General features: G+C 38.6%; 1 protein-coding gene across 1 annotated transcript; it reads right to left on the reverse strand.

Annotated features, from left to right (window-relative positions):
* Positions 1 to 1,374: 1,374 nt before the first annotated feature.
* Positions 1,375 to 4,219, reverse strand: LOC129749932 (odorant receptor Or2-like). Its single transcript, XM_055745064.1, has 7 exons — positions 3,766 to 4,219; positions 2,681 to 2,911; positions 2,217 to 2,620; positions 2,045 to 2,144; positions 1,881 to 1,982; positions 1,687 to 1,797; positions 1,375 to 1,627 (listed from the first exon to the last, which is right to left on the reverse strand). The coding sequence occupies exons 1-7, from the start codon at positions 3,844 to 3,846 to the stop codon at positions 1,526 to 1,528; spliced, it is 1,131 nt and encodes a 376-aa protein (XP_055601039.1). The 5' UTR covers positions 3,847 to 4,219; the 3' UTR covers positions 1,375 to 1,525.
* Positions 4,220 to 12,403: the final 8,184 nt, after the last annotated feature.

Raw genomic sequence — 12,403 nt, forward strand, 5'->3', positions numbered from 1 at the left:
CGAAGAGTAAACATCGAACACAGTTGTACCGGATAAGTTTTTCAATAACTGTCCGCCAACTGCAACGTTGATAAAGTCACGAATGCCACAAAGATGGTAAAACGATTATAATCTAAACAAAAAAATGTGCTTAGCTGTGCAACGATTGGCGAATCACCCTAGGCTTAAATCTTACAGTCATCCTTATGATGAAATGATTTACGCAAAAGTCAAAACAAAAAATGCAAGGATTTGGATGGTTCATTCCAAAACATTTATCATTTTTCGTTGTAGGAATCAATTGAAAAAACTTGCAACTGTCGCAACTCTGGTTTGTAGAAAAAGAAGAGAAGATAGATTAGAAAAGCAGTGAAAGACAACGAACAATTGCCATCACCCTCTTCATGAGTTTTCAGGATAACGTACCTACATGAAATTTGAGAATTTTTGCTATACTTTACTTTTAAAGAGTAGAGCAAAGTAGAGTAGATTAGAGTAGAGTTGAGTAGAATAGAGCAAAGTAGAGTTAGGAAGAGTAGGGCGTAGTAGATAAGAGAAGAGTAGAATACAGTAAAGTACAGTACAGTAGAGTAGAGTTGAGTAGACTAGAGTAGAGTAGAGTAGAGTACAGTAGAGTAGAGCAGAGTTGAGTAGAGTAGAGCTGAGTAAAGTAGAAAAGTAGGGTAGAGTAGAGTTCAGCGAGTAGAGTCGGGTAGAGTAGAGTACAGTACAGTAGAGTGAAGTAGAGCAGAATAGAGTAGAGTAGAGTAGATTAAAAAGACATACACCGTCTTAGCCAATTGAGGCCTTACAGACTGAATAAAAGTGGACAACTTAAGACTTAAATTTAACACCCAGTACCGAGATGGAAATCGATCCCATGCCATCAGTGGACCCAGCGATTACCGTCTTACCACGCTAACCACTCGGTCACCGAGAGGTAGAGTAGAGTGAAATAGAGTAAACTTAAGTGGAGTCGAATAGAATGGAAAAGAGTAGCGTAAAGCAAAGTACAGTAGAGTTGAGAAGGGTAGAGTACAGTAGAGCAGAATAGAGAGAAAAAAAAATAGAATAGTAGAGTAGAATAAAGTAAAGTAGAGTAAAGTTAAGAAGAGTAGATGAGAGCAAAATACAGTAGTGTAAAGTAGAGTAGAGTTGAGTAGCGTAGATTAGACTACAGTAAACTAGAGTCGAGTAGAGTAGAGCAGAGTAGAGAAAAGAAGGGTTGAGAAGAACGGAGTTCAGTATAGTACTTAGAGTAGAGCAGAGTTAATCCCAACTACCCTGTAAAACAAGCCTACCCTTGAAAGGCTAGCTTGAGACCTCTCCTGGCATAGCTTTGTAAGGTGTTTCACGATTGGAATAATTCGGAACGATCCGTTTTGCGGTGCAAGCTAGAATGAATTTTATTTTATCGCGTAAGATAACTGTGGCGTGCTTAACTAAACCTTTAAAGTCTGACTCAGACATAAACATCTGTTGAACTTTAAGCAGACCAACAAATATGTTGAGTGAGTGTATTTGTTTGAGATAAGATGTGTCCACTCTAATTGTAAACACGCCTTAGCAGAGTAAAGTACGAGTACGATGCATTCAGCAGGGCCTGGAACATCTCCAAAGTCATCGGAAAAACGTTTCCCACCTTGATCTGGAAGAAAAAGAAGGCGTAAAGTTTGATTTGACGATCTGAAGAAGTGAATATGATACCGCCAACGGTTGTTGAGCACGAGCTATCATAAACATAATTGATTTTTTAGACGGTACGCTAAAGTTGAGCCAGGCACTGTTGTAGTACATCGCATCACCGATTTCCAAACTCTTCGAATTAAACCGCCGCAAAAAGTCATTTGAAAAGTAAATTTACATCATTTTAACAACTGTAAATCTATTCAAAAGCTTACCTGTTCACGAATCTCGTTCGAATGCCAATAGAGAGCATACATCTGCGACAGAATCATGAATATGTACGAGCCAATCATTGTCATCTGGGCCAGCTGATTGCTCTGGATAACATGAGAATTAGTAAACATAAGTTAGGCATTGAAGCATATCTACTTATACTTACGATACTGAGCAGAAAAAGTAGAGCACAAAGCATCAACCCGAAGGACAAAAATTCAAGCAGAAAAATGTAGGTTACCAGTCCGTTTAAATCAGCAACGTATCTGAATGTAAGCGGAAGCCATGTTGTTTTTTTTTTGAGTGAACTAAAAGCTAAAGAAAAATTCAAAGCCTACTTGATGACATCTTTATGCTTTCGGAAACATTCTTTCAGTTTGGCGAGCAGCGAACTTTCGGAGTCATTGAACTGTTGGATCCGTTCCAGCGACCGTTTCAATGCGGAAATCCGGACCAGTCCGAATAGGGCGCTGGTGCAGTAGAAGCTGGTAAAAGGGATATACATACAGCACGCCGGAATTGTGAGATAAATTTGGAGCGCGAACACAATCTCGTAGATGGGACTGGCATGGACATCGACCCCGGGCACAAACATCCCATAAGGCAGGCCGTTGCCCGGCGAAAACAGCGGGTAGGTCACGAAACAGGCACTAATGAACGCCCCGAGCCAAAGATTTGATTTCGATAAAATTTGGCCGCGCCGAGTCAACTGTTCCAGCAGCAGCCGAACGTCGTTCCGTTTCTGTTGGATAGAATCTGATATGTAAAAGAGTAATCAACTAATCAGCCAGCTAAGCTGCACCTCCAAGACTGAGTATTCATCAGCAATCTCCTCCAAGAACTGTTCGAACTTCTCTCGATTGATCATCAGAAAAGTGGTCCTCAGCACCAGGTTGAAATAAAGCACCGTAAAATAGCCATCGATGATGATTGTATTCATGTCGCCTTGCCCAGAGAAAATAACATTGAACAAATTCGCGAACATAAACGCATTTAGGACCGTCACCGGGACGCATCCGACCAAGTACATGTAGGGGAACATGCCCTATTATGCGCCACCTAAGCGAATCGCTGATATTCTATGTATTCCACGTACTAATTGTGTTAAAAATGGGTGTAATCGTTGAAGAAAAGTATTTTCTACAAATGCCTATGATTTTTCATTACTCAAATTGCTATAGTTGCTTCAAAAACTTGATTTTTAAAAACCATATTCAAAGCCACAGAACAAAACTGTGTTGCAAATACGCGCCGCTGTGTATTCAATATGCGCCTAGCAGCCGAACACACCCGAGAGCAGCCGAAGACCGAAAACACACCAATACTTACAGACACTTTGACTGAAAAGAAAATCAAAATGGACTAATCAAAATTAAAAAAAAAAGGAAAATAGATTTTTTGGGCTGAATTTACACTCAAAATATGGTTTTAGACTTTTTGTTCATTTTCAATGAAAATTGGCCATTTTGAAAAATTAATGCTATTTTCAGCCTACTACGATTGGCGCGTTATAAAGAGCGCATGGGCCGTGATAAAACATACCCATAAAAAGCATAGCTTAGCGAGTTCAGTATGATTTTTTAGCATAAAATCATAGTTTAGATTCTCCTCTATCGATGTGTCAGAAAATATTGTCTTATTCGTTTTTCTCTGCTTGGTGACACCTTACTAAAAGTGTTTTAAAATTTAGATCCAAATGAAGAAAAATCTAAATTGTGAAATTATCACGACACAGGGGCATTTTAAGGAAAAATTCATACTTGCCATGACCAATCACAGCATTTAAAAAAAATTGGTAATATTTTGCTGGCTTAAAATGTTTCAGATTCTTCAAAACAAGAGTGGCGCGTATTAGCCACATGGGGCGTTATATGAACTTTTCCCCTACCACTTAGGCCGCTGCAGATAGCCCCAGAATTGCCAAACTCGAACGTTTACACTGATAATGGGACAGTTTTCCATCAACATTTTGTCGAACTCTATGCGAACGGCCTCGTCGCCTCAATGCTTTTGTACTATCCGAATTGGTCCCGATTCCCGCCCTCTTCCGGGAATCACTGTAATCAACCAAATTGATTAGGCGGGCAATAGAGAGAGAGGGACCATCCCGAGCCACGAGCCAGATGTAGACAGGGAAACCCTCGATTATGCTGAATTTACAACTGCCCACAACTAACCAAGTAGGCTGGGATGCGATGCACATGTTCGAACTGCACTCAAAGGTACTCCTACTTCAATTAATGACCGGTTTGCTGCGATTGTGAAATGCTGCGGAAAATTGAGGGTTAAAAAGCCGCGTGCGATGGAATTTTATAGCACACCCCAAAAGCGTGGAAAATGCTTGCAAGGTTGATGATTTGAAAATTAAACAGTTTTTTTTTCTGAAACTTTCAACTGAAAGGTTTTATAGTTTCAACAATATCGATAATTTCGTCATTTTCGGCTGTTAAGACAATTTTAAAACACTTGACAATTTTGACAATTTTGGCAATTTTGACAATTTTGACAATTTTGACAATTTTGACAATTTTGACAATTTTGACAATTTTGACAATTTTGTCAATTTTGTCAATTTTGTCAATTTTGTCAATTTTGTCAATTTTGTCAATTTTGTCAATTTTGTCAATTTTGTCAATTTTGTCAATTTTGTCAATTTTGTCAATTTTGTCAATTTTGTCAATTTTGTTAATTTTGTCAATTTTGTCAATTTTGTCAATTTTGTCAATTTTGTCAATTTTGTTAATTTTGTCAATTTTGTCAATTTTGTCAATTTTGTCAATTTTGTCAATTTTGTCAATTTTGTCAATTTTGTCAATTTTGTCAATTTTGTCAATTTGGTCAATTTGGTCAATTTTGTCAATTTTGTCAATTTTGTCAATTTTGTCAATTTTGTCAATTTTGTCAATTTTGTCAATTTTGTCAATTTTGTCAATTTTGTCAATTTTGTCAATTTTGTCAATTTTGTCAATTTTGTCAATTTTGTCAATTTTGTCAATTTTGTCAATTTTGTCAATTTTGTCAATTTTGTCAATTTTGTCAATTTTGTCAATTTTGTCAATTTTGTCAATTTTGTCAATTTTGTCAATTTTGTCAATTTTGTCAATTTTGTCAATTTTGTCAATTTTGTCAATTTTGTCAATTTTGTCAATTTTGTCAATTTTGTCAATTTTGTCAATTTTGTCAATTTGGTCAATTTTGTCAATTTTGTCAATTTTGTCAATTTTGTCAATTTTGTCAATTTTGTCAATTTTGTCAATTTTGTCAATTTTGTCAATTTTGTCAATTTTGTCAATTTTGTCAATTTTGTCAATTTTGTCATTTTTGTCAATTTTGTCAATTTTGTCAATTTTGTCAATTTTGTCAATTTTGTCAATTTTGTCAATTTTGTCAATTTTGTCAATTTGGTCAATTTTTTCAATTTTGTCAAGTGTTTTCAACATTCTTTTATAGTTTTTTGAGACTAAAATCGCCGAGAAACTATTTAACATTATTGGATTTGTCGATAAGAAATTGATTTTTTTTTTGATAAACTTACCGCTAATGAATAGAGTGGGAAATTTTAATTTTTAATTCGTATTTATTTAATCTTATTTCAATGACCTACATATGTTTTAACCATAGCTTAACCTCAGTTATATAATGTACCTATAATTTTAATTCAATCCTAGAAGGATTTCGGTAATAATTTACATATAAATATATGTGGAATGAATAACTAAAAAAATACTTAAGCGCTATCAATTTCTACATCATATAAGACTTGAGAAAAAATCTTCATTTCTTTCTTATTCGTTGAGTAGAATTACTACAAATTTATTTTGATTTGCACAAATTTGCTTAAAATCAACATATTTTTTTTTTTTAAATTTTAACAATATTAGCAATCGAGTTGGTCATCTGTTATGTTTAACCTCAACAACAGATAATCACAAACCTTTAAAAATCCAATGATACTTAAGCTTTTGAATCGTTCTGCTAGATTACTTAAATTACCATAAGCCAATTCATGGTCACCATTTATAAGTTTTCTTAGAGCATGCAAATCACGCGTTTTTATCCTATCGTCAATAGGGCACCCAACAATGTGCTCCACTATGAGCTTGAACGCCTTTACATTGTCGAGCTTAACAGGCAAATGAACTGTGGAAACGTTCAAGCAACGATTTTCAGCGTGCTTCAGTAGCACCTCCAAAGATTCGTTGCTTTCGTTCAAGATAGCCGCTTCGAAAATACTGTAACCCGAACTGTCACGAATCGTGATGTCTGCATCGGCCTCTAGAAATTGTTCTACCATTCGAGCGTAATTGTAGCTCACAGCAGTAAATATAGGCGGATCTTGAGAATTTATGTGTTCGGGATATTTCTTCAAGAGAAACTCCAAAACATCGTACCGTTTATTTTGAATGGCCAATCCGAATGGAAGAAAGGCGTTCGTGTTCGTCAGGTTCGTATCGACACCTGCAACGTCAAGAAGGAATTCGATAGTTTCTTTGCAGCCAAATATGAAAGCATTGACCAGCAGTGAAACTCCTCTGACTCCGGTTTTATGGAAGACATGAATGACGTCGGCATCTCGCACGTCGTGCTTTTGACAGTATCGCAAAATCGGTTCCATCTCCTTCCAGCTGAATTCAAGTTCCGTCGCCACGATCAGTCCGGTCCTTCCCAAGACGTCTTGTTTGCATAAATCTGCGCCGTTCTCGATGAGAAAGAGAAAAAGTTCGGCGTTGTTGATTTCTTGCATCCTATGCAGGATTGTTTTGCCTGACATGTCGACGTTGTTGAGAAGATTCTTCAACGGAGGCGATCCTCGAAGTCGGCTCGTCTCGAATGTTATGTAGGTAGAGTTGAAGCTGAAGAATACGTATTTCGACTCAGTGGAGTTTTGTTCGATGGTGACGTTGCAAGCGAACAACGGATTGTTTGAACGAGCTAGGTTTTCGATGTCGCTACACAACTGTTCAAGAGAAAACTCCTCGATTTGAACTAGTTGCTTCGAAAGTTCGTTTTCTGTTGCATTTAGCTTTTCTTTTTCTGTGAAAAAGGTAAGCTCGATTGAAGCCTTTCCATTTGAATAGATGATATCTTTTTGGATTATATTTTCAGTGATGCTCTTGGGTAAAGACTTCAGATGATTGATGACAATATTCAGTTTGAGCAGTAAAGCAGCGGTGGTTGTTACACGTTTTACTGAGTTTTCTATATTGAAGACTTCTACAAACTTAAGAAAACAATCTTCGCTAAATTTGTCAATGTGTTCCAACTTGCGAAGCAATATGAACCCGAGGTCAACGTTGTACCGCAATAGATCACTCAAAATTTCAATATTCATCTCACCACAAAGTTTGATGAAAAAGTAAATACGATAATCAAAAAGAATTCTAGTCCATCGTTGTAACAATCCACTGCTCGTTGACGGAATGTTGGAGTCGTCCATATCGAAAAGTTGGTCGATCACTATTCGAGCGATGCTACTGTGAGAGTATTCGATAGCTCGAGATAGAACACCAGGAGCTTCCCAGAGATCCAGACCTCTTTCTATTAGCCAGTGAAACATTTCTTCATTTCCCTCAGCAGCACATACAGTAAGCAGCTGATGTGGATGCTCAGAACATTTGGAGTAAACCTGTTCCAAAACCGAGACGTTCCCTTCCATTATAGCTAGCAGAAGCAAATCAACTGTAACAGTCGCACCTTTCGCGATAAGAAATTCTACCATATTCCACTTTTGGTAGGTGCCTGCATCGAGCAGCATATCGTCAATCAAATTCCACAGTTCCGGGAATCGTACGAGAAAAAATTCGACCATTTCGCATCGACCACGCATCACACACTGCCTAGCGATACTCGCAATAATCTCTTCATCCATGTGTTTGTCGTATGTTTCGATGAAATACTGCAATAGCTCCAAGTTGTTGGTTACAATCGTATCGACTATGGTGGTTTCAGTTGGCACTTCTCTTTTCAAAACGACCTCATCCAATCTGAGAGATCCAGCGCAATTGATGATGGTGAAGATGGAAGTATTGCTGTGGGAAGCTACGAAATCGATTACTTGTTGTTTGTTGAGCTTCTGAAACATGCGAGCAACAAGACTTCCTAATTCAAAGAACTTGAAATTCAGAAGCAATCGTGCAAAGTTTCTGTAGATAGCTTCAAAATCCATTCCAACCAAAGCCGATTCAAACTGTTCTAATTGCTTGGCGTAACGATCGCTGTTAGTAAGTTTTGCCTTTTGAAGCTCTTCAACCGGAATCAAGCTAACAGTTTCGTATAGTCCGCAAGTGTTCCAATCGTGTCCTAACAACCTACCTGTGAAGCTTTGCTGTTCAGTGATCCATCGAGGGCCATCAACTTCTAAGTTGGTTTTATTCAAGTCTATTACTGATCTTTTCCTGGGAACCTCAAACAGACACCATTCCTTAGCTGCCATTAAGAAAGCATTAATGATCACCTTCGATGTTCGAGAACTTCCCGCCAATAGATCGTACGACAGATTATCATGCGATAGGTAATTACGATAGTTAGTGCCACACATGATCGGCAGTCCATAACGGATCGTGTAAAAGTTATCTCGAAATTGTTTGGTTGTTTTGAGAATTTCACTCAGTTGTAGCTGCCAATTTTCCAACGCCAGAACCACTGACATCGGAATCAAGTGGAAGTTTTTAGCTATGGAGTTAATCGTCTGACAATTGCATTTGGAGAGCTCATCGCTGATCGATTGTTGGATACCAGTGAATATCTCGGTTAGTTCTGTTTCATCGTCTTTCTGGAGAGCCCGCTTGGCCTGTTCATATCCTTTCTTGGCTCGTAATACCTTATCGATTTTATCGAACTTCTTAGACAGATCAAATATATCAGTGTAATAAGGCTCGTCTGTTCCACGTTTCTTTCTGGTGTTTAAACTACTGTACAAGTCGTTCAACAACTTGGTGTTCTCTGGACTGTCTAACTCATCTTCTCCACAGAAATAACTCATAGATCGACGAGTTTCTTGCAGCGCTAGATAATCCGTAACGGATTTCGGTGAATAAATTAGGTTCATCAACGAAAAATGCATCTTCATCTCGTGACTAAGCGTTGATTCCCCGAGAAAATAATTGTCACTTTCCAATGGAGACCATCCGGTACGTAGGTAGGACTTCATGATCTTCAACGGTAAATACTCAAGAAGAGCCTCCACCATTCGGTGAACAGTTTCAACGGAGGTTGCTCCAAAAACTACGGCCTGGAGCTCTCGAAAACTATACAGTTGCCCATGCGAAGTTGCTAATTGGAACAGGTGTAGCGAGTTTTGTCTGTATTCCTGCTCCGATTGTATCCTCTGCAAAGCATTCTTTTTCTCGTCGCTTAACTTTTGCGGATCAAAACGACTCATTTCGGCATCGACTGAGTTCAAAAAAGATAAAATTTCATTAAAAAGTTGGTTAGCTCCCTTCAGCGGGTCTGTCTGATCCCCCAGGTAGGTCATGAATGATCTCATCTCATTCAAAGTTTTGAACCGTAGCAAGGTTTGGTACATTAAGCTGGTATACTCCAATAAAGCAGCCGCCAGCAGTAATCCGACAGTTGCTTTAGCTTTCTTGAGGTAGTCCTCAGCATTGGAAAAGTATCTAAACTTTTGCTGCAGTGTTTGCAATTTTCTCTCCAACGGATAGCCATGACAGGTGACGTTACGCGTCCATTGGTGAATTGACAACTGAGTGATCTTTTTGCGTAGTAGGATCCCTAATAAGCCAGGTAGATTCGGCGATTGGGCTGTATCCTTGATGGTTTCTCCAAATACTTGTACGAATCGCTCCATCGAAGCTACCAGAATGGCTTTCGAGCAATGCTCCAAAGAGAAGCTCTTGAGAATTCGGTAGAGTTTATTCAACGAATGCATCGACTTGATCAATGAGAAGAGCTCGTTCAGTTGATGTTTTTTACTTCCGAATTCCTTCGAAAGGACTATGTTCAAGTTGTTCCTATTCTGTAGAAGAACATTACTGATGCGATCTCGCAACTGACCTGATCCTGACGAAAGTTGTTTCCACTGGTGATCGGTCAACAGCAGTTGATAGCCGAGAGATTCCCACTTTGTCTTCAATATTGAAACATCGCCGTTGAAATTTCCATTACTGAGCAGTTGTTCCAAGTTGTTCAAGGATGATTGAAATTCTCGCACATAGAATTCAAGTTGTTCGACAATCCCTTCCAAAAACGACATAATCTGAGGTTTGTTCAGCACCATCTTATAAACAACTTCCCGCGAGCTTCTGTTTAGATCATCGCTCGGCAACACTGTGAAGATCGAAAGAAATTTCGCCAGAACAAAAACAAACTCTTGAATATTGTACTGTTTTAGATGTGGTTTATCCTTGATGATAAACAACTGACGATGGATTAGTCGCAGCAACAGAAAAACCTCGTTATCGATTGCCGTATAGCTGAGGTAGTCGGAACGGATTTGCAGTTGTTTAGCCCATTTCACAATTTTCTCAACGGAATCAATCCAATCCCGTGGGTTTTTGGGAACGTCAATGTCAACACAGCACCTTTCGAATCCGTACTTTTGCAGCTTGAACAAAAGAAACGTATAGCATTCTCGAAGCATCACAATTTGTTTGACATTAAACTCCCACCAGACGGACGAAATAAGATGAAACTCATCTTCTGGGGAAAGGTTTTCCGATTGCAAAAATTGTTCAATGACTTCGATGGTACCGTATCGGGCAAGTAGTGCCAAGGTTTGATGCTGAGTAAACTTTAAACGGATATCGCTGAGAAGAAGCTTGATTAGATCTGGAATATTGGAGCCGCAGGCAGTTCTGAAAAAGATCCATCCTTCAGACGAATTCCAAAAATCGAGTTCAGCATCTAAAAATGTTTTAACGACTTGCAGCTTTACTTTGGGGCTAAGATTGGCACTTGACACAAGTTGCTGCACTAGGGCCAAAGTCAACCAAGATCTGCCGAATACTTCCGAAAGAATAGATTCATATTTCGATTGCAAACTATTTTCTAGAGCTGATTCCACTTCTTTGACGACAAATGATTGATAATCTTGATGCGGTTTATCTTTCGGTTTTAATTCAACCACGCAGCCAAATGATTCAAGCTGTAGCACTTGAAATCTGAGCTCAGTACTGTCTTCCGTGAAAATATTTACATTTCCACTGTATCTGACCGGATGCCCCTCTTTTTCTAAGAATGATTCAATTTGTTTTCGTAGCGAAGCAATGCACAAAACTTTAGGCTCGATTGTTGCTTCTTTTACGCCCATTTCATCCGGTATAGTTTCGCAATAGACTTTCAAGTCACAGTAGGCGTAGCTCCCACCGTTTCCGCCATCAAATGCGTAAATCAAATATTGGCGTTCCACTGCATCGGCATCAAAAAGTCCAAGCTGCTCACCGATTGCTTGGATTACGATGGCAGTGTTTAAAAGTTCAAAATTTCCAAGGCACGCTGCGTTTTCGAAAACGCAACACGTTTCGTCTTCTCCTAGATTCGAGTGAATCGTGTAAAGGGACCACATCTTATCAACACTGCATTTCAGTTCCTGCAGTTTGGTTTCAACGATTTCGCGAGTTTGAACACTTCCATTGATGCATCGTTTCAGAATTTGTTCCAAAAGTTCGATGTGCTGCCAACGTGCGAACCATTTTTTCCAATGTTGGATTTCAGTGTGCTTTGGTTTAAATTCCAGCTTAATTTCTGCAAAAAGAGTTTTGAGAACTTCAATTCGATTCAAATCAGCTGCTTGATAAATTTCCTCAAGGTCATTAGACAGAAAAAGACCGTGTTTCAACACAAACTTTGTAATTTCCTTTGAGTTTATTTTTACGGCTAGCGATAGAGCATCAGGTACAGTTGAAATTTGGTTAACAATGCCGGGATATTGTTTCAGAATATGCAATCTATTCGCTTGAATCGCTCGCCGGATCAACTTTGGGAAAAAATTGGATCCGAAATGTTTTGCGAATATTCGAAGTATACTCAATCGTTCCAGTTCGATAGATAAGTTGAAAACTTTCTCCAGCATTATAGAATCTTCCTTATTAGCTAAGTTTAAGCAAGCGATTCCACGATTAATCACGTAAAGATTATTATGTCTCACTGAGCTGACTAAAACGGCTTCAACTGTTGTTCGATCCATCTGTGGCAGCAAGGACACAATCGAACTTTTAAATTGCATTCCAACAGCGGCGGGAAAAACTTCGCTGCCAATCGATGGGTTAAGTTTGATCAAGCGGAGGAAAATATTTTCCTCATCTGCACCTATAACTGTCAGCAATGTGACGACATCTGGTGGGAAGTTTTGATCGACTGACAGATAGAGGTAATCAATCGATTGTATGTTCCCATAATATGCGAGACAATTACGCACATAAATCAATTCATCGGTAAGCAAACTGTTTAGATTCTTCCATTTTGCGTTCCATTGTTGAACGAAATAAGACCATTGGAAAATTTCATCCGGGTAGTTACGAACATTTTCGCATTCGAGTAGCTCAAAAGCTTGCTCAAACTGTTTTGT

The sequence above is a fragment of the Uranotaenia lowii genome, chromosome 2 (genome assembly GCF_029784155.1).
Source record: "Uranotaenia lowii strain MFRU-FL chromosome 2, ASM2978415v1, whole genome shotgun sequence".
In the NCBI taxonomy this organism is placed as follows: Eukaryota; Metazoa; Arthropoda; class Insecta; order Diptera; family Culicidae; genus Uranotaenia; species Uranotaenia lowii.